The sequence below is a fragment of the Canis lupus genome, chromosome 9 (genome assembly GCF_011100685.1).
Source record: "Canis lupus familiaris isolate Mischka breed German Shepherd chromosome 9, alternate assembly UU_Cfam_GSD_1.0, whole genome shotgun sequence".
Lineage (NCBI taxonomy): Eukaryota > Metazoa > Chordata > Mammalia > Carnivora > Canidae > Canis > Canis lupus.
In genome coordinates this window covers 40,904,427-40,926,900 of record NC_049230.1, presented here as the reverse complement: position 1 = coordinate 40,926,900, position 22,474 = coordinate 40,904,427, and the positions used below count along the sequence as shown (strand labels likewise).

General features: G+C 41.3%; 1 protein-coding gene across 1 annotated transcript in view; it reads right to left on the bottom strand.

The window, feature by feature from the left end:
* The window catches only part of CRLF3 (cytokine receptor like factor 3), a 45,484-nt gene extending 24,091 nt beyond the window's left edge, over nucleotides 1-21,393 (bottom strand). The window contains exons 1-4 of the mRNA XM_038548180.1: nucleotides 21,208-21,393; nucleotides 6,724-6,931; nucleotides 3,472-3,559; nucleotides 2,807-2,984 (exon numbers count right to left, since the gene is read on the bottom strand). Coding sequence (XP_038404108.1) covers nucleotides 2,807-2,984; nucleotides 3,472-3,559; nucleotides 6,724-6,931; nucleotides 21,208-21,324 — 591 coding nt within the window. The 5' untranslated portion in view covers nucleotides 21,325-21,393. The remainder of the gene's footprint in view (nucleotides 1-2,806; nucleotides 2,985-3,471; nucleotides 3,560-6,723; nucleotides 6,932-21,207) is intronic.
* Nucleotides 21,394-22,474: the final 1,081 nt, after the last annotated feature.

Below are 22,474 nucleotides of genomic sequence, written 5' to 3'. Positions count from 1 at the left end.
AACCAGGAAATGAATGATTTCTCTCAGCATCATGGCTTAAGAACTCTGAGGCCAAGCAGAGAAGCCCACGTGCTGAATATGGGCTACTCTCAGGAAGGACAAAGGAAATATGCCATAACTATTTCCCTTTATTTCTTTACTGAACCATGTGTTCTATACTTCCTACTCTGGTTTGTAGAACTCTGTTTCCTTTGAAGAAATGCCATGTTTTCTTTTTCTTTCTTTCCTTCTTCCTTTTTTTTTTTTTTTTTTTTTTAAGATTTGTTTATTCATTCTAAAAAGAGGAGAGAGATGGAGCAGGGAGGGCAAAGGGCGAGGGACAGAGGGAGAATCTCCAAACAGACTCAACAAACTGAGCCACCCAGGTGCTCTGATATGGCACATTTTCTACACAATAATGCCAAAGATAAAATATTCAAAATATAAAGATAGGAATCCCACAACTAACTACATCATTCACAAGACCAAGATAATTAATAAACAAAACATATAAAAGACTCCCCTAAAACTTAACAGGAGAGAAACCACCCAATAAGAGAATAAACAAAAGGCACAAATAAGCATCCTATAGAATTAGAGATATAAGCAACCAAAAATACATAGAAATAGTCAACCAAATTTGTAATATAGACAATGCAACCTGAAACCAAAATGAGATACCGTATTGGCAGAAATGTAAAGTCTGACAATGCCCAATATTGGTCAGGATGCAGAGTACCAGAACTTATACACTGCTGGTACAAGGAAACACTGGTACAAAAAAAAAGAATTTGGTATTTCTAGTAGAGTATAAATCCAATACTCTAAGACCTCATAATTTTACTGGGTATATACCTGAGGAAAAAAAAATCTTATATGTGTAAACAAGGGAACATGCATAATAATGTTTATAGCAAAAAAACTGGAACTCTAGGCCCACTGACAGTCAAAAGAATAAAAATGATAAGTCTTGGGCAGCCCCGGTGGCACAGCGGTTTGGTGCCGCCTGCAGCCTGGGGTATGATCCTGGAGACCCGGAATCGAGTCCCGCATCAGGCTTCCTGCGTGGGGCCTGCTTCTCCCTCTGTCTGTGTCTCTGCCTCTCTCTCATTCTCTCTGAATGAATAAATAAATAAATCTTTAAAAAAACAACAACAAAAAAATGATAAATCTTTGTTTTGAACCAACACAAACATCTCTACTTCTTTCTTCTATAACAAGCTTTCAGGGATCCCTGGGTGGCTCATTAGCACCTGCCTTCAGCCCAGGATGTGATCCTGGAGTCCCTGGATCGAATCCCATGTCAGGCTCCCTGCATGGAGCCTGCTTCTCTGCTTCTCTCTCTGCCTATGTCTCTGCCTCTCTCTCTCTGTGTCTCTCATGAATAAATAAATAAATAAAATCTTTAAAAAAAACAAAAACAAAAAACAAGCCTTCAGTGAAAACAATCCACTTAAGGGGTGCCTGGGTGGCTCAGTTAGTTAAGCATCCGACTTGGTTTCAGCTCAAGTCTGATCTCAGGGTCATGAGATCCAGCCCCATGTTGGCTTCCATGCTCGGCAGGGAGCCTGCTTGAGCTTCTCTTTCCTTCGCCCTCAGCCCCTCCCCTTTCTCTCTCTCTAAAATAAATAAGTAAATCTTTAAAAAGAAAATTCATTTAGGGGCACGTGGGTGGCTCAGTCAGCTAAACATCTGCCTTTGGTTCAGGTCATGTTCCCAGAGTCCTGGAATCGAACTCTGCATGGGGCTCCCTGCTCAGTGAGGAGTCGGCTTCTCCCTCTCTCTATGCCCCTCTCCTCTGCTCATGCTCTTTCTCTCTCTTTCTTTTTTTTTAAATATTTTATTTATTTATTCATAGAGACACACAGAGAGAGAGGGGCAGAGGCACAGGCAGAGGGAGAAGCAGGCTCCATGCAGGGAGCCCGACGTGGGACTTGATCCAGGGTCCCCAGGATCAAACCCCGGGCTGCAGGCGGCGCTAAATCACTGAGCCACAGGGGCTGCCCTCATGCTCTTTCTCAAGCGCAGTCATGCTCCGTCTCAAATGAATAAATAAAATCTTTTTTTAAAAGTCCATTTAAAGGGATGCCTGGGTGGCTCGGTTGATGAGTGTCTGCCTTTGGCTCAGGGCATGATCCCAGCGTCCAGGATCGAGTCCCACATCAGGCTCCATGCAGGCAGCCTGCTTCCCCCTCTCCCTGTCTCTGCCTCTCTCTATATATATATCTCTCATGAATGAATAAATAACATATTTTTAAAAAGTCCATTTAAGAAAAATCAATCATTTCTGGAAGCTGAGCATCCACTCTGAATGATGTATTTGTCAATAGCCAAGACACTAATGACTCATTTGGATATGGTTTCTATCTATAATATGGTAACTTATTTACATAACATGATTTAATACAGAAAATTCTCAGCAATGCTGAGAATGTAAAGAAACCACAGTTTAGGATTTTATTTCAGAATTATCAGTTCAGTGTGAAACAGAAAATATCAGACACCCAGTATTTGCTATCATCTTTTGACTTTTGTAATAAACAGAAACGGAAGAGATCTTCAACTCACTAATAGTTAAGTCTGGGAAATCTGTGATGGGAAATACTGCTGTGATACAGATTTTTAAAGGTATTTTTTAGAATTATTTATATCAAACTGGAAGACCTACCTTCATTCAAGTTCCCTGTAACTTTAATCGTAAAGGAAGAGGGACTTTTGTTTGTGAAGAGAAGAAAACGTTCAAAGATAGTTAATAAGAAAGTCTAAAAGGCCCTCAGATCTCAAATGCATCATATTGAAGCCATTTCTACAATTCTTAATTACACACCTTACACCATCGAACAATGATGCCTCCAGGTTTCTCTATTAGTTCTTCTATCTGTACTGGTGGGCGAGATGCTACTGTTCCATGCTTGAAAATGTGGTCTTTCACTATGTTCAGAATTGAGTCATCCAACTGAGCAGACAAACAAGGCACATCAACCAGTAAAGGCACTTCTGGTAAGCTGAGGAAACAAAGTTCATGTGTTTATGAGACTTTTAATTGAGTGTTAAAAATATGAAGCATAGCTTAGATCAGTCACATACTATAATGATGCTGAAGCCCCCAGGAAATAATGCTAAAGCCAGTAGGGGCTTTGTAAAACATTACATAAAGATTCTCTTCCCAAATAAACATAAGTAAGAAAAGAGAAAATTGGTAGGATCACCACTGTCGAGTTTATACCAAAAGATCTGGTGTGCTCAGTTCCCGTATAGTCAGAATTTCTAAAATTAAACAATTCTTTTACATGTTAGAATTGAAGAAAATCTATAGTCAGACTATACCAAAAAATATTAGCACAACTATTTCATACCACTAATACTGGTATTGGGCAGTGAACCTTGAAATATATATTCTCTATCTCATTAACTCAGAGTCTTAAAGGGGGGGAGGGGAAGCAGGCAGTTTAAATGTTTAAAACTAAACCTGAAAGGTGCTAACTCCTTTACCTGTCCAACTGAATGTGTGAGGCCTTTTTGGTAAAGTTCCACAGTTTTTCATTCTGTTCTCCTATGCCACCAAGAATGGCAATCTCCCCTACAATCAGGAATGAGAGAACAAATACAGCAAAAATGGTCACATTATAAAGTAATCATTATAACCCATGTCTAGGTGGGTCACTGGTTTTCTTGCAAACAATTCTCAAGTGATTCCACAGTCAAGTTCCCAAAAAGTAAAAGCAGAAACTATTTTAGAAGTGACTCTATTGTGAAGCTCACAAGGAAAGGGGGTACATAATGGTAACATTTTACCAGAGACAAAAGATTCTGCTCTATACAAAGAAATCTAGTTTGTTGACCAGTTTTATACAAAGAAGAAGATCCATGTACTTTTTTCCATCTTTCCTACAGAATCTTTATTTACAGAACAAACAATCTTTATTTACAGCTCCAACAGGAGCTTGTACAGATATTACCCTGACAGAAAAATAGGGCTTTTTTTTTTTTTTTAAGATTTTAGATTTTATTTATTTATTTGAGAAAGAGAGAGAGAATGGGGGGAAGGAGAGAGAGAGAGAAGCAGACTCCCTCTGAGCAGGGAGCTCAATGTGGGGTTTGATCCCAGAACCCTGGGATCATGATCTGAGCCAAAGGCATCACTTAACTGACTAAGCCACCAAGGTACCCCACGGGCATGGGGTCTTATAAAGTCAAATGGTATAGCTGTCTTCAAAAAAAAAAAAAAAAAAAAAAAAAAAAAAAAAATCACTTATCGGGAATTATTCCACAGAAAAAGAAAAAGAAAAAGCTATATAAAGGCATTAAAAAAATTACGAACTTCTATGTCCTTTCACAGCCCCAAAGAAACACTACTAGAACTCTTTTCCATTTGATATGCCCTGGAGTAATTCAAGTTTTGGGGGACCACATAACATGATATTCTCTCTCACCAAAAGGAAAATAGGAATATTGAACACTGCCTCAAAGTCCTCAAAATTCCATAAGTAAGTTTTTATCCCTTGGGAAGTAGGAAAGAGACTGAAATTACAAAAAAAAAAAAAAAAAAAAAAGTATAAAAATTTTTAAGCATCAGATGCTGTAACAAACAAGTTTGTGCCTCAAAGGATTTATTTTCTAAAATAAAAACATTTCTCAGTCCTCGGGGTGATGGGTGTACACTCCTGACCTGTGAACTGTTTCTGGGTTTGTTTCCAAATGCAAAGCCTCTAGGGAAAGACATTCTGTGGTCCCACTAAAAAGAATTCTCTCAAAGGCACAGTTAGGGTCAGTGGCAAATAAGCAGTTCTCACTGAAGAGAAGACAAAATGTAATTAGCATGTAAAGATAACACCATACCACATTCTAAATGGGACTAAATAAAAGGGAATGAATTTCCAGTTAGAGCAACAGACTTGTGAGCCATGTACCCTTTTTATCCCATGCCACTCATAGTACTCAATGCAGAAGGGTAGTGGTATTTCAGTCTCCTTCTCTGGCTTTTTCCTTACTTGTCCTTTAAATTCTGGCATCCAGGGCACTTGGATGGCTCAGTGGTTGAGTGTCTGCCTTTGGCTCAGGGTGTGATCCCGGGGTCCTGGGATCAAGTCGCGCATTGGGCTCCCCAGAAGGAGCCTGCTTCTCCCTCTGTCTATGTCTCTCTCTCTCTCTCTGTTTCTCATGAATAAATAAATAAAATATTTAAAATAAATAAATAAATGCCAGCATCTTCTGCCACCCTCTCTTCTCGCATTAGCTTTGGAAGATTTCCTTACTCCCATGGATTCAGACATGATATGTACACCATCATTTGCCATACTGACATACTGATCTCTCTCCTAAGCCACATGCCACATTCCCAACTCCTTTGGGGCATCCTGAGCACCTCACACTCAACATGCCCCAAACTGAAGGCCTAACTACCCACTGAAGCCCATCCTTCTTTGTTTCCAATGTCAGTAAGACAGCACAACTCACCTGGTCATCCAAAATTAGGCTGGTTTTTGTCTTCCTAAATTCCTCCCTTTATTCTTCAACCTATCTCCAAGCAATGACCAATAACTAATACTCATTGGTAGGTAAAATCATCAATAATTTTACCTCTGAGAAGTCTTCAAATCAGCTCCACTTCATCTCCACCTGTCACTGCATTCATTATTTCCTGTCTGGATCAGTGCTAGAACTTCCTAATTGGCCTTTTTTTTTTTTTTTTTTTAAGATTTTATTTATTTATTCATGAGAGGCACAGAAAGAGAGAGGCAGAGACACAGGCAGAGGGAGAAGCAGGCTCCATGCAGGGAGCCCGATGTGGGACTCAATCCCAGGTCCCCAGGATCACACCCTGGACCAAAGATGGCGCTAAAACGCTGAGCCACAGGGGCTGCCCCCTAATTGGCCTTTTTTACCTCTAGTCTTATGACCTCAAATATAGTCTCCAAACTGCAGGCAACATCGTGTTTTTTTTTAATGCAAATCTGATTGTGTAACTCTGCTGCCTAAAATACTTCAATAGACCCTTGATAAGCCATTCACTTCACTCGTGATGTTACTTCCACTACTGCCTCAAATCATGCTGTTACTTTCTTTTCTTCTGTTTAATGAATTCCTTCAAGCCTCTGTGGAACTCCTCCTACAGAGAGCTATCCTACACTCTCCCACAGTTAAGTGCTTCTCCTTCTGTGCCCCTGTAGGTCTTAGATCTCTCTCAGCATGTATGCCTCTTACTGTGCTATGAACCCCAAAGGGCACAACCGTTACCTTTTTATTTAATGTACTTGACAAAGATCTATGTGAAGGGAGGAAGGTGGATGTGAAGACAGGAAGATAGCAAAGCAAGATCTGGGCATGCTTTAAGCACAATAATTGGCTGCAGACAGGTATATAACCACTACAATTTCAGAAGTAAACATCAACCAGTTTTTAAGCTTCTAAAACTAACAATGGAATTAAATTCTATGAACACTCGGAAAAATATTTGAAGAGACTCATAAGGACCTCGAAATCACTGTGTTACAAGTGAATTAAGATACTATCATAAAACCATTTGAGAAAAACCATTTACCGCTGGTTTTGTAAATCATTATAATTAACACTTTAATTGCACTCATCCTGAGATATCTCACTGTATATCTACTATCCTATCTATCCTGAGGTAGGAACTCTCTAAGCATTCCACAGATGCCAAGAAGACTGCCTGGTACCCTGAGAAATCAGCAAAGTGCCCATCTGAATGTGCCACACTTAATAGGCTCCTTGGACTCCCACCTTCTTGGACTAAGTCCTCTGCAGTATTAACTCCATGCTCTATGAGCTTCTGGCAGTCATCTAGAGGTTTAATGGTTTCCTGTTCAATGGTATCCACCTCTTGCAAAAGGGTTACCAATCGCTCATCCAGGAGCTTCCCAAGAGTTCCCTTTAAATCATTAAAATGCTGTTTGAGGACATCTCTTGTCTGTGATGCACTCTCTTTGATCTGAAAAGGAAGAACATAAAAACTCAGAATAAGAATCCTAGAAAAGGCTAATCCACGGGCATCACCTAAAATCTCAAGGCACTACACAACAATCATCTTCCATTTGTTGATAAATGGAATGAGATTCATTTGCACAAATTTGCAGAAATGCATAGTACTGGCCTTCAGATATACAGAATGGGTTCAAACCCTGGTTCCATCGCTCACAAACTACATCAATTTGGTCATGTTAAGTAAGCACTTCACACCTCAATTTCCTTACTTGTCATATGAATATGCTTACTTCATGGAGTTGCTGTGAAGATTAAATAATCTATGTATTATACTTGGTAAAATAAGTGGCACATTGTTGTTCCCAATTTAAAATGTCAGAAAGTATTATTATCTGCATAAAGTAGTTCTTGGCCAGGATGAGCACTGGGTGTTATGCTATATGTTGGCAAATTGAACTCCATTAAAAAAATGCACCAAAAAAAAAAAAAAAAAAAAAAAAAAAAAGTAGTTCTTAGCAACAGGTTTCAGTACAAAAACATTTTTTAATTAAAATTAAGAGGGGATTAAAATTTATCTTGATAAAGGCAGTATATGGTAAATTAGAAAGCCATAATACAGGGGTGCCTGGTGGCTTAGTCGACTGAGCAACTCATTCTTACTTTCAGCTTGGGTCATGATCTCAGGGTCATGATATTGAGCCCAGCCCTATGCTGGACTCATACTGAGTGTGAAGTCTGTTTGAGAGTCTATCTCTCCTTCTCCCTACCCCCTGCTACTCCGCACTTCTCTCTTAAAAAAAATCTTAGCCATAATACCAAAAAAAAAAAAAAAGAATCACCTAGTGGATAAAATGCCCTCATTATGCTAAAAGAAAGCTAGGAATTTATTTAAAATTCAAAGAGGCTCATAGAAGGCATATGACTCTTTTTTGAGTCCTGTTCCTCTTTGCAAATCTCAATGAGAGACTTACAAACCCTCTCTTCCCAGTAAAACGAAAAATACATATCTTTAAAAAATTAATTTAATTTCAGAAGTTACAAATTCTTTCATATCTCAACCATGGTTTGCCTGCAGCAGTAATTCTGAAACTTGGTTTGCAGAAGAATCATGTAGGCTGCCTGATATAATTTAGATTGCAGGGCTCCATCAGACCTACTGATCTAGATCCTCTGAGGAGGGCTGGAGTGTATGGATGGAGTTCTCATGTTTCGCAAGAACACCGTGATTTTGTAGCCCATACTTTGAGAAACACTGCCCTCAGGTCCACAGAGCCCAGATTAACAGCTGCTGTTCTGTGAGATATGATAGAGAAATCTTTACAGGTCACACATATTTTGAAAACAAACCAGTTGTCTACACAGATACAACTTTTTTTTTTTTAAAGAATATAAACATATAATTCACTCTCACTTAACAGGAAAATTCTAACAAAAGCCAAAAAGTTGAATCAAAATAAACACATACTTTACTTTGTAGATATTGTCATATTAGTTTCATAATGACACATCACATTTACTACTCTAACCCTTTTGCTAACTTTATCTAAGAGTGCTTGAAGTCCAAGAGGATCCACAAAGCACAGAACTTTAACAGTTAACAGAGAAATTTAGAAATTTTTCTATTTATTCTCTAATACTAAATTTATTTTTTAAAGATATTATTTATTTATTCATGAGAAATACAGACAGAGAGGCAGAGACATAGGCAGAGAGAGAAGCAGGCTCCTCACAGGAAGCCCAATGTGGGACTCGATCCCTGGGTCCAGGATCACGCTCTGAGCCAAAGGCAGATGCTCAACTGCTAAGCCATCCAGGATCCCTCTAATACTTTTTTTTTAAAGATGTAATTAATTAATTCATGAGAGAGAGAGAGAGAGAGGCAGAGACACAGGCAGAGGGAGAAGCAGGCTCCATGCAGGGCGCCTGACGTGGGACTCGATCTCAAGTCTCCAGGATCACACCCTGGGCTGAAGGCAGCACTAAACCACTGAGCCACCCGGGGCCGCCCCAGGATCCCTCTAATACTAAAGTTAAAAAGCAGAATACAAAATTGTTTTCCAGAAATGTTCACAATCATATAAAAACAAAAGAGGTCTATGCTCAAGGAGTACAAAGAAATACAGAGGGGAAAAAAAGGAAACAGTCTGGCTGAAGTGACAGGATCAGGTAGCATGGATGACTCAGTGGTTTAGTGCCACCTTTAGCCCGGGGCGTGATCCCTGGAGACCCAGGATCAAGTACCACATTGGGCTCCCTGCATGGAGCCTGCTTCTCCCTCTGCCTGTGTGCCCCTCCCCCCCGGATAAATAAATAAAATCTTAAAAAAAAAAAAAAAAGAAGTGAGAGGATCATGGAAATAATTTTTTCTCCTTTTGACGATAAGTTATAATAGTGTGTGTGTAGTAAATGAAGGAATTCCTTAAATCAGAGCGAAAAAGAGAGACCCTAATATAAGTTTAATGAACTAGTCTCTATATAATTACTAGGGTACTTCTATGAAATAAACCCCAGACAAAATTTAAAAAGAAAAGGGTTGGGGGCTGTACTCAAAATGTTTAGGTTCATTACTCACCTATGGGGTCCTTAAAAATTAGGCCCTAACATACACAGCACCTGGCAAGTAAATGTTGTTGAATAAAAATGAAGTTAATTGTGTACGTTTTTAAAACCTTTTTTAAAAAACCAGGGAGAGGGCAGCCCGGGTGGCTCACCGTTTAGCACCGCTTTCAGCCCAGGGCCTGATCCTGGAGATCCGGGATCGAGTCCCATGTCGGGCTCCCACATGGAGCCTGCTTCTCCCCCTGCCTGTCTCTACCCCCCTCTCACTCTCTCTGTCTGTCTCATGAATAAATAAATAAAATCTTTGGGAAAAAAAAAAACAAACAAACAGAGAGAGGGCATCCCAGGTGGCTCAGTGGTTCAGCTCTGCCTTCAGCCCAGGGCATGATCCTGGAGACTCAGGATCAAGTCCCACATCAGGCTCCCTGTATGGAGCCTGCTTCTCCCTGTGCCTATGTCTCTGCCTCTCTCTCTCTCCCTCTCTCTTTCTCTCTGTGTCTTTCATGAATAAATAAATAAAATCTTAAAAAAAAAAAAAAAAAACAGGGAGAGAATGCTTTATGATTTTGATACATCACCCAGAATATTGTTAGAAATGCAGATTGTGGGGATCCCTGAGTGGCTTAGGGGATTGGCACCTGCTTTTGGCCCAGGGCGTAATCATGGAGTCCCGGGATCGAGTCCACATCGGGCTCCTTGCACAGAGCCTGCTTCTCCCTCTGCCTGTGTCTCTGCCTCTCTCTCTCTCTCTCTATCTCATGAATAAATAAATAAAATCTTAAAAAAAAAAGAGAGAGAAATGCAAATTGTTAGGTTCACCCAGGACTACTGAATCAGAACCTACATATTATTTATTTTTTTAAAGATTTTTTTTAAGATTTTATTTATTTATTCATGAGAGACACGGGGGGGGGGGGGGGTAGCGGGAGACACAAGCAGAGGGAAAAGCAGGTTCCACGCAGGGAGCCTGATGTGGGACTTGATCCTGGGTCTCCAGGATCAGGCCCTGGGCTGAAGACTGCACTAAACCTCTGAGCCACCCGGGCTGCCCCTTTTTTAAAGATATTTATGTAAGTATGTGACAGAGCAAGAGAGCACAAGGAAGGGGAGCTACAGAGGGAGAGAGAGAAACGGGCTCCCTGCTCAGCGGGGGGCTCAATCCCAGGACCCTGGGTTCATGACCATAACTGAAGGCAGACGCTTAACCGACTGAGCCACTCAGGCACCCAGAACCTACATTTTAAACAAGACCCCCAGGTAAATTATGATAGACCTTACAGATACCAAAATAAATGAAGAGAACATGTCAAAGCACTGTAAAACAGTTCACACTCCCACCACCAAGAGGAAATTCTGCAGTTGAGAAGTATACCAATGAGGTCGTGTCTCACTCTAACGGATACGGCACACACAGGAAGTGCATTGGTTAGGTAAAGTCAGTTTCCTCTTTAGAAAGAATTCAAAAGCTCCTTCAACAGTTTCAGAGATCAGCTATGTTTTGTTTTTGTTTCAGAACCTCAGGGAAAAAAAAAAAGGAAGTATGTGAACATAAAGCAGTGAGAGGGCCAGCGGAGGGGAGACTACATTTCCAAATCCACCTCCTACATTTCCAGTGTAAACGTAGTCCCTTTTGTTCATTGAATACCAACCACTGCTGTTTCATTTGCTTGGCTTTATGAAACTAAATCATGCGGACTTCAATGCTGAGTGGTTTCTTCTTATTTGATGTGGTACCATGGTCTATGTGTTCACTGTCAGCTCACTAACTTTTTTTTTTTTTTTTTTTTTAATTTTTATTTATTTATGATAGTCACAGAGAGAGAGAGAGAGAGAGGCAGAGACACAGGCAGAGGGAGAAGCAGGCTCCATGCACTGGGAGCCTGACGTGGGATTCGATCCCGGGTCTCCAGGATCGCGCCCTGTGCCAAAGGCAGGCGCCAAACCACTGCGCCACCCAGGGATCCCTCAGCTCACTAACTTTACAATGACTCCTGGAGGTGGGTCTCTACTGTCTACATTGAAGAGGGTGAAACTTAAAAAAGTCAAATAACTTTCTCAAGGCTTCACAGTACCAGAAACAGTCTGATTCCACTTTTCCCATTTTCAGGAGTTCCCAGGCAAACCTATCAATTATGTACTGACTGCAAACACTTCCTGCTATAACTTATATTTCTTATCCTTGCATCAAGAATCCTGCAGTTGGGCAGCCCAGGTGGCTCAGCAGTTTAGCGACGCCTTCAGTCCAGGGCCTGATCCTGGAGACCTGGGATCCAGTCCTATGTCGGGCTCCCTGCAAGGAGCCTGCTTCTCCCTCTGCCTGTGTCTTTGCCTCTCTCTCTCTGTTTCTCATGAATAAATAAATAAAATCTTAAAAAAAAAAAAAAAAAGAATCCTGCAGTAGACAACTGCACAGCCCTAATGCTACCTAGCCAATCTAGGGCAAAACAACTGCGATCATTAGTAACAAAGTAGATTTATGTAGAATACAAATGATATACAACTCAAGGTCTCAAAAAGGAAACTGTCATATACACTGCTTATGCTGATTAATAATATTCAAACCAGGGATCCCTGGGTGGCGCAGCGGTTTGGCGCCTGCCTTTGGCCCAGGGCGCGATCCTGGAGACCCAGGATCGAATCCCATGTTGGGCTCCCGGTGCATGGAGCCTGCTTCTCCCTCTGCCTGTGTCTCTGCCTCTCTCTCTCTGTGACTATCATAAATAAATAAAAGTTAAAAATAATAATAATAATATTCAAACCAGGGATCCCTGGGTGGTGCAGCGGTTTAGCGCCTGCCTTTGGCCCAGGGCGCGATCCTGGGGACCGGGGATCGAGTCCCGCGTCGGGCTTCCGGTGCATGGAGCCTGTTTCTCCCTCTGCCTGTGTCTCTGCCTCTCTCTCTCTCTCTCTCTGTGTGTGTGACTATCATAAATTAAAAACAAAAAAATAATAATAATAATAATATTCAAACCAGTTTTCCACTAAAACCTCTATTGTAGTGAACTTTTAAAACTTACTTACTGGGGCACCTCAGTGGCACAGTCAGTTGGGCTTCTGACTCTTATTTCAGCTCAAGTCATGACCTCAGGATTGTGAGATTGAGCCCTGCATCAGGCTCCGCACTCAGTGCAGTCACCTGGGACTCTCTCTCTCTTTCTCTCTCCCCCTTTGCCCCTCCCCACTGCCCTCACTTGTGCTCTCCCTCTCGTTCTCTCAAATAAATAAATCTTAAAAAAAAAAAAAAGACCTTACCTCTACTGCAGTTTAATCTAATCCCTAAGCAACTGTATTTTAAAAGTTGTAAAAGGAGAGTGAGTTCATAAAATGCCAAAAAGTAAACAAGTTTTACACATCAATACTAAGGCTTACAAAAAAAAGCCTAGTAAACATATACTTCATACCCTTTCAAGACAACAATGCCTGACATACTGTCCTCCAGAGTTAGCTACTAAAAAGGGTAGCTACTAAAAAAGTCATAAAGAGTTTAGCTACTAAAAAAGTCATAAAACCTATGTAGAATTTGACTTAAAACATCTGTAGTCTTCAGTGGCTAGACAGTTCCTATATCAATACAATATAATATAATAGCAAATTTTAGGAAATTAACCAGACTCTCCTCTATCTCCTGTAAAACATGCATTTTTTTGACTTTATAGAAGAAAATAATTTTTATCCTCCAAGTTTAAGAATTGATTTTCCCAATTGGTAATAAGAAACTAAAACTATTTTTTAAAATATTTTATTTATTTATTTGAGAGAGAGAGTGAGCAAGCACAAGCAGGGGGAGCAGCAGCAGGAGAGACAGTAGGCTCCCCACTGAGCAGAGAGCCCAACACAGGGCTCAAAACAGGACTCCAAGATCATGATCTGAGCAGAAGGCAGATGCTTAACCAACTGGAGTTACCCAGGCACCCCTATACACTGGCTTGTTCGTTCGTTCATTCATTCATTCATTCATTCATTCATTCGAGACACAGAGGGAGAAGCAGGCTCCCTGTGGGGAGCCTGATGTGGGACTCCATTCCAGGACCCCAGGATCAAGACCTGAGTCGAAGACAGACACTCAACCACTGAGCCACCCAGCCCCTAGACACTGGCTTTAAATGCTAACGAGAACACAATGATAAAAAATAAAAGACAAAGTAAATATACAAAGTAGTCAACTGAAATAGAAAAACCTAACTAAAATGTTTCTTCTCAGTTTGTGTGAAATGTACTGCATTAGCTACTTGTCTTCACACTGACACCAGGACATTGGTCACTGAAGATAATGATGATGATGATGGCAATAAAAATACAGCAATAGCTGTCATCTACCAAACACCTACTACCAAACACCTACCAAACACGGGTGCCAGCTATTTACACCCGTGGTCTCATTTAAATGCTACCACAACCCTATGAAGAAAGCATCTGTAGATGAGTAACATACTGGAGAGAGAGATAAACATGCCCACATCAGGAAGCTAGTAAAGTAACAGAAAATTTGAATTGTATGACTCATTTATGAACCTATAAGTGCTGCTACATTTGCTTCTTGCCTTTCTTACGGTTAGGCTTTTTTTTTTTTTTTTTTTTTTTTTTTTTTTATAATGCCCATTTGAAGACATTCAGAAAGAAAATCTTTATTATATGATTTGGTAGTCTGATACATTAGTGGTCCCCAGTGAACCATGAACCACATGTCCTGATACTCTATCATTGTGCAGTCCTCTCCCAAGAATATAGTTGGGCTGTGAGGAGCACTTGCAGGCACAAGTGCATAGTTGCTAAGTGGAACAGATGCTGTGGCAGTTCTGGGTCTCAGCCTTCAGAAAACCTAGCAAGTACTGCTTTTACACTTTTGTAAAAAGTGTAAAAAAGTGTAAACATTTAACACTTTTTAATTTACACTTTTGAGGGTCCTGGCCCACCACGTAAGATGTCTGGCTACCTTTCTGGAGAGTGGAAGTAGGAGATGAGTGGGAAGGGTGTGAGGATGGGAGGGAATCTGGCATCCAGGCCCCGCCATGCCAGCATTCCAACTGAGTTCAGCTGTCACTAAGTCTCCAAACAGGTAAGTGAACATTCTTTCTTGAACATTCCAGCCTTAGCTGCCATCTGATTGCAATTACATGAGTGTTGCAAGCAAAATCAGAACTGCCTAACCAAGCCCCAGTCAAGGCCCAGAATAGTAAGCAAATAAGAGTGCTTTTTAGTAATAACGCTTTGGTACAGTTTATTATGTGGTAACAAATAATCAAACCATATGATAAAATGAAAGTTTAATTCTTGATTATCTGCATTAACGAATAGGGTGCATATAATCAAGACCACAAACAATCTAAAAAGAATGCCTACAAAGTTACACCCACAACATTCATAAGGGCACTTATTCTATATTTACTGAGGTCTAGTATATGCCAGTAGCTGGGGTTATAAAGATGAAGAAAGCTTGGGCCTAACCTCAAAAAACTGTCATTCTGGTAGAAGAGATAGTTGCCTGCAAACGTAACTACAATAAAATGTATTAAGTTCTTACATAAGTGGCATAGCCACAAACTGCCATCTGAGCTTAAAAAGGACATTCTTCTGGGAAAGACAGTAGGAGAAATTTAAAGAATAAGTTACCATTTGGAGAAGTAGATGTCATCCTGAATAACAGTAATAATTATTGGTTTTATTATAATACAATAATATGTAATTATATATTATACTAATTATATAAAATTAATATTATTATGGCTAATATTTATTAAGTGCTTTGTATGTCAGGCATGGTACTAAGCATTTTGAATACATTTCTCATCCTATTATTTTTCTTTTTTGAAGATTGTATTTATTTGAAAGAGAAAACACAAGTGGGGGGAGGGGCAGAGGAAGAGGAGAAGCAAACTTCCCACTGAGCAGGGCCTAACTCAGCTTGACCCCAAGACTCCAGGATCATGACCTGAGAGGAAGGCAGACACAATAGACTGAGTCACCCAGGTGCCCCACATTTCTCATCTTAATTCTCACATTAGTCAAGCAAAGCAGATACTATCCTTACCTTTACCGTATAGATAAGGCAAGAGAGGATCAAAAAAGAGAAGCTACTCAAGGTCTCATGGCTAATAGGAGCAAATGCTAACAAAGTAAAATAATTGCAAACATAAGTGGTTTGTTTGACGTTTTAGATCATAAATTACCATGTGATTCACCAGATTTATAGTAATAATAGTTTTTCTCTATCAAAATTATATGTATACTATAATTACAATGAAAAAAATATCTACACAGAGAAAACCTGGTACCTCTGTGACATCCACACACTTTTTAATTAACATCACTGATTTTGGGCAGCCCCGTGGCTCAGCAGTTTGGCGCCGCCTTCGGCCCAGTGAGTGATCCTGGAGACCCAGGGTTGGAGTCCCACATCGGGCTCCCTGCATGGAGCCTGCTTCTCCCTCTGCCTGTGTCTCTGCCTCTCTGTGTCTCTCATGAATAAATAAATAAAATCTAAAAAAAAAAAAAAAAAAAACCACACGTCACTGATTTTCATATTACTGATTCAGAATGCATGTTTTAATTCTCATCTATATCTTTTATATTTCAAGTGAGTTTTGGACTCAACAGGCAGCTTTCAGAGCGCCATGTTTAAAGACATTTGTTAAAAGACTTGAGAAAAGATTATTGTAGAGCCAATGTAAACATGTGGTCCTCTGCACACAAATATTATGTGCAGCTTTTTCTTCCCCTTGTCTTGGCTATTGATTATTTAGTTTTGTTTCTAGAGCATTGCTTCCAGTATTTCGGCATACCTAAATCAATATATCTCAGCTTACCACCAACAAATGCTCTGTAAGTTACTAAATGCTCCATATAATACTAAACAAAAGAAAAAATATGGTTATGACATTGCATATACAGTAGTCCCTCAGTTTTGCAAAATAATATGTCTGGAAGGATACACCAAATGTTAACAGTCGTTGTCAGTAAGTAGTAGAATTATAGGTTATTTTAAAATTATTTCATCTGTTCTTGGTTTTTCCCCAGCTCTAGATTTAACCTTTTCTTAGGACACTACAAAAAGTACTACTGCAGTAACATCATTTTCAGACAGATTTTTGGACTGTTTTGAAAATGGGTAACAGAAGGGGAAGTGGGAGATAAGAGAAGCAATAATAGCTCTTTTTTCTTTGCTGAGCTACTAAGACTTCCTGCCTGGCTTTCTGAAATAACTTTTTCCCCCCACTGACTACTAGATCTGTCCCAGTCTTTAACTAGTATGATATGTTTTCAAATCCTGTGGGAATAATGATCTATAGGATACATGATATCATATATTAAGAATATCAAGATTGCTAGTTAAATCTTCAAAAAATTGTCTGAAATCAACTATTAAAAAATTGAAAACAAAATACTATATAGACAAATGGTCACATTACAGATGTTATGATATGTTAGGATAAGCACTAGCTTGAGATTATCAATTAGTCATTTGTGTATCATATAATTATCTAACAAACATGATATTTCAAACTATTTTTTTGAGACTTTTTTTTTTTTTTTTTTTATTCATGAGAGACACAGGCAGAGGGAGAAGCAGGCTCCACACAGGGAGCCCGACATGGGACTCCCCAGGATCAGGCCCTGGGCTGAAGGCGGCGCTCAACCACTGAGCCACCCGGGCTGCCCCTGTTTTTGTTTAAAGGAGGCTCTAGTTCTAACCCTGGGCTTAAACTCACAACCACAACATCAAGATTGCATGCTCTACCAACTGAACCAGCCTCTCAATGTTTTAATCTTGAGGATAAATGACAGCAATTTTTAGTAACACATTTATGGTTAAACTATAGAAATCAGTAGAGCTGACAAAATGGTAATGGTATACACTAAGGCAGTGTGCCTCAATTTTTAATGTGCATACGTATCACACTTGACTATCTTATTCAAGTACAGATTATGATTTAGTAGGTCTGGCCTGATTCTTACATTCTTCACAAGCTCTCAGGTCACAGACCACATTTGTGGTAGCAAGGATCAAAAGGACACCACTGGCCAGATGGAGGGAGGCTCCTCACCAAATAGTATCTTAATTAGGTAACAGGATCTGGCCCTTTACTCTGAAAGACAGGAGACTTGCTTGCTCTCATCAATGCCCCCAAGAGACACTGATTCACTCTAAAAGGCACATGAAGGCCAACACATTCATTTTCTGGTGTGAATTATAACTGTACACAGACTAGAACATTGGTATTTCTCACTTTAGGCACCTCCAGTACCTCAAACTAATCCCCCTTTGATAATGTACAAAATGGAGTTTCTGGATCTGCAAAATTTAAGGATTAGGCCCCAGGCAATGGCAATGTCATCAAGGTAATGTCACTCAGTGAGGCAAGTCTGACTGGCCAGTTGACATCACTATGTGACATCTTTATCAGCTATCTCTACTTAAAAAGAGCAGGAAAGCCAACCCTGTAAAAATAAACAAGTAATGAAAACACAATGGAAGTGAAATCTAAAAATGAATACACAAGATTTAGGTTTTTCCTATCTGTTTTGTTTTTAGGAGTAGTAGTAGCCAATGACCCACAAACAAAGGGAAGAATAAATCCATGAAAGCACTGGTCTATTTCCCTCACCATGGTATTTCTAAGACCTAGAAGTATCTCTGACCCATCCAGTAAACATTTATTGGATGAATAAACAAATGAGTATTTAAGGAGGGTGTTAATTTCCTTGGTATTTACATCTTAATACCAAGGATTCCGGAACTATAGAGAACTATTCTTAATTATTTCAACACCATTTAGGCCAGACTGGCTGTAAACATTATCTGATTTCCTGAAGACAATGAATGTATCTCTCTAGCCTTTAACTTATTTACACAGTAGGAGTTATAGACTACCCTTGCATTCCTACGCAGAACTTCCTTTTTTGTAAAGACAGAGGGCAGGGCCTAAACTTAACCACAAGAGAAGAAACTACTACATGCTGGCAGTTGTTTTTGACAGAATAACATAAAACATTTTTATTCTTCTTCCTTCTAGATTCCCATAGACATGGTTTAACATGAGACAAATTTCATGAGAGATTTTTCAAGGGTAAGAAACAAAAGCAAAGACAAGAAGTATGCTGAGTGCTCAAAAGGGTTAAACAATGAGTTACCATACAACCCTGCAAATCCTAAGTATATATACCAAAAGAACTGACAACATAGCCACATAAAAACTTGTACATGAATGTTCCCAGCAACACTATTCAAAATAGCCAAAAAGTGAAAGTAATCCAATTGGTTATCAATTGATGAATGTATAAATAAAATGTGGTTTATCCATGCAACAAATATTATTCAACCATAAAAAGGACTGAAGTACTGATACATGTCACCACATGGATGAACCTTGAAAAGATGCTAAGTCAAAGAAGCCAGTCTCAAGGGAGCCACATATTGTATGACTCCATGTATACAAAATGTTCAGAATTTAGGCAAATCCAAAGAGAGAAAGTCATTTAGTGGTTGTCAGGGGCAGAGGGAGTGACGGCTAATGTGTACGGGATTTCTTTTTGGGGTGATGAAAAACGTTCTGTAATTAGTAGTGAAGGTTGCACAATTTTGTAAATATGCTAAAAAATGCTGAATTGCACATTTTAAGGCATGAATTTTATGGTATGTAAATTATGTATGAATAAAAAAATCACATGCCAAAAGGAAATAAAATCAGCAAATAAAAAATATACACAAAGGGGAGCATCTCTCCTTTCTGCTCATCCTTCCCCCATGCAGTCTCTGACTATAAAGTCAAATTTTATGTAGCTATTCTGCAAATGACTGGAACCCTAAAAATATCCTAACCACTACACAAAAGCGGCTGCTTATTTTGATAACATTTTTGTAACACAGATCTTCCTTAAAATCCAAGTTGACAAAGGACTTATTCTACAAACCCAATCGTATACAATCCACTAGAATTAGCTTTGAGGGGAGGTGCCTTATAACTGGCACTGGCACAAAACACATTTCAGTTCACAAAAGAAAACTACACTATTAGTCTAGTCAGGAGGCAGTATCATCGGGGACCTAACTGTGATGGATGTTCTCTTGGTGTTTTCGGTCTCAAGCCTGAGACAATGGGCCTCAAAAACAAAACAAAACCCCATACTGAACTACACTAACTCATAGGAAAGTATGTCCTGTGTTTACATAAAGTGAATTCAAAATTACACAAGAAATTAGTAAGTACTACTCCCAGGTGCTAAACTCATTCATTTAGTGTCAACTTTGCTGCTTCTTAGTTGCAGATGCAGTTAAATAAAAGTCCTGCTCATACACAAGATATCTTATCCGGCTGAAACATTAGTCATAGAATAAGAGATACTTTAATCTCTTCTGAAACAATGTCCTAGTTTAGAACCTCTATTTCAAAACAGCAGAAAGAATAATGCAGAGGTTTTCAAATGGAAATCAAGATGAATACACTGGAAGGCCATGAAAAGCATTCACCGAATTGGATTTTGCTCCCAGTTTGCTACTAAATAGTGCCTGGCCTAGAGGAGCTCTACAAGGTTTTCAAAATACATAAAACCTAGAACAACTACAACAACAACAACAACAAAAAACCCTAGAACATGCCAAGAATTCTTAATGATGAAAATATCCAAAGGCACTGTTTTCACAACACTATTCTATCAGTTCTACATTTTCAGATTCTGTGCAGCATGGGAGTTACTAGAATGACAATATAGACCAAGTGCCGGTGCCTGGCTGGCTTAGTTGGAAGAACATGCAATTTTTGATCTCGGGTTTGGAGTTCGAGCCCTACATGGGATGTAGAGATTATAAAGAGAAAATCAAAAAAAAAAAAAAAAAAAGGTTGTGATATATAGAAAAATCCCATTCACTCAAATGATGGATTCGTGCTCAAACGATTCCACTCAGGTGGAACCCTACTCAAAGAGACTTCATGAAGCCCCTGTATTAATAGTTGCTTGAGGATTATCTGTCTTATTGCACATCGGCAGTGGGTTCTATCTTCCCTCTGTATATGTTCCGGGGTGTTCCTTTACCTTTGATAACCATGTCCCCATAGAACAGATAATGCTGTCACTTGAAAGTATAGTTAGCTTTATAACTTCATAGCACTCCTTTCTTTAAATCTGTTTTTCCATTTCCCTACACTTTTGTATTCTCAAATGTGCGCTCAAGAGTATTTCAATTTCCTTCTTTTGCCCTTCCGACACAGCTCCAACTTCAAATTCTAAAACATCTAGAATAGGGTTAAATGTTTTTTTTTTTTTTTTAATGCACTCAAGATTACATGGGACCACGAAGTACGACTTTCAAGCATTAATCCCATTCATTTGGTGTTAACTCTGCTGCTTCTCAATTGCCCTGCGTCTGCCTCTAGTCCTCCCCTTACAATATCCCATGCAGGCCCTCTAAGGGCAGGTCTCCGCGAAGAACCCCCACCTCCTCCACCTCCCCGCAGTGCTCAGCGCCCCGGGTGAGGCCCTGGCTGTTTGCTCTGCTCCCTCGCTCTCCCCACCTCCACCCCAGCCCCATCACCGCCCCGCGCGGTTTAGGGGGCGCCCCTCACCCTCTCCCTGGAGCCCCCAAACCTGTCTCTTCCCCTTGAGACTCCTCCCCCGCCCCGCCCGCTGGGTCCCCTCCCTCGTCCCTTGGGAAGCCCGGGCGCCCCGGCCCCTCGGAGCCCTCGGAGCCCTCCTAGCCCTCCGCCCCGCCGCCGGGCGCGGCCCTCCGACCTGCCTCCGCGCCTCCCGCAGCCCCTGCAGCCTCTGGCCCAGCTCCCGCCGGTAGCTCTGCGCCGCCTCCACGCTCTCCCGGGCCTCCTGCAGCAGCAGCTCGGGCTCCAGCTCCATCGCCCCCTCGTCCGGCCGCGCGGCCGGCGGCTGCGGGCGCGGCTTCCCCACTGCCCCGGGCGCCGGCGAGCGGGGCCGGCGCGACCACGCGCAGGCGGAAGCACCGCCCCACCCCGCCCCACGGCCGCCTGATTGACAGCCGCGCCCGCTCCTGGCGCGAGCCGCCTCCGGGTCCTAGCGCCGACCTCGCCGAGCCCGCGCGGCCGTGGCCTTGCTCCCGCGCAGCGCGTGAGTGCGGGGCTTCTCTTCCAGACACGCTCGGGGGCAGGGAAAGATCGGTAACTACGCCCCGCGGAGCGCTGCCCGCATCTTCTCTCGTTCAGGCCTCACTACCAGCCCCCCTTGCGTCTCCATTTCACGGAGCAGGAAACACAGAGGGGGGAGGTATTTAAACCGCAGGTATTTAAACTCAGATGGCTTTTTTTTTTTTTTTAAGATTTTGTTTATTTATTCATGAGAGACACAGAGAAAGAGAGAGGCAGAGACATAGGCAGAGGGAGAAGCAGGCTCCATGCAGGGAGCCCGATGTAGGACTCGATCCCAGGTCTCCAGGATCAGGCCCTGGACACCTAAGGCAGGTGCCAAACTGCTGAGCCACCCGGGCGTCCCTCAGGTGTCTCTTAAATCGTCGCTGCCGTACCTCCCTAGCAAAGGAGGGTCCTTGAAGCGGCAGGCGTCTCAGAAGGTCACTGTGAACCAGGCACCCCGCTCGCAGGGTCAGGCAAGAGCTCACCACCCAGAAGGTCGCAGTCCAACGAGGGAGCCAGGACGATGACCAGCAGAGGTACAGCAATCTGGCCAGAAGAGCAAGCTGGGTGTTAGCAAGCTTTTCCTGTAAGGGGGCAAGTGGTAAAACTTGGGAGCTAGGTGGGCCTCCCGTCTCTCTTGCCTCGTCGGAGGTAAATGAGCGTGACCCTGTGCATATAAAACCTTATGGATACAGATGTGAACTTCACATAATTTTCCTGTGTCACAAAATATTCTTAGCACCTTTTTAAAGCTATTTAAAAATAAAAATACGGGGATCCCTGGGTGGCGTAGCGGTTTAGCGCCTGCCTTTGGCCCAGGGCGCGATCCTGGAGACCCGGGATCGAATCCCACGTCGGACTCCCGGTGCATGGAGCCTGCTTCTCCCTCTGCCTGTGTCTCT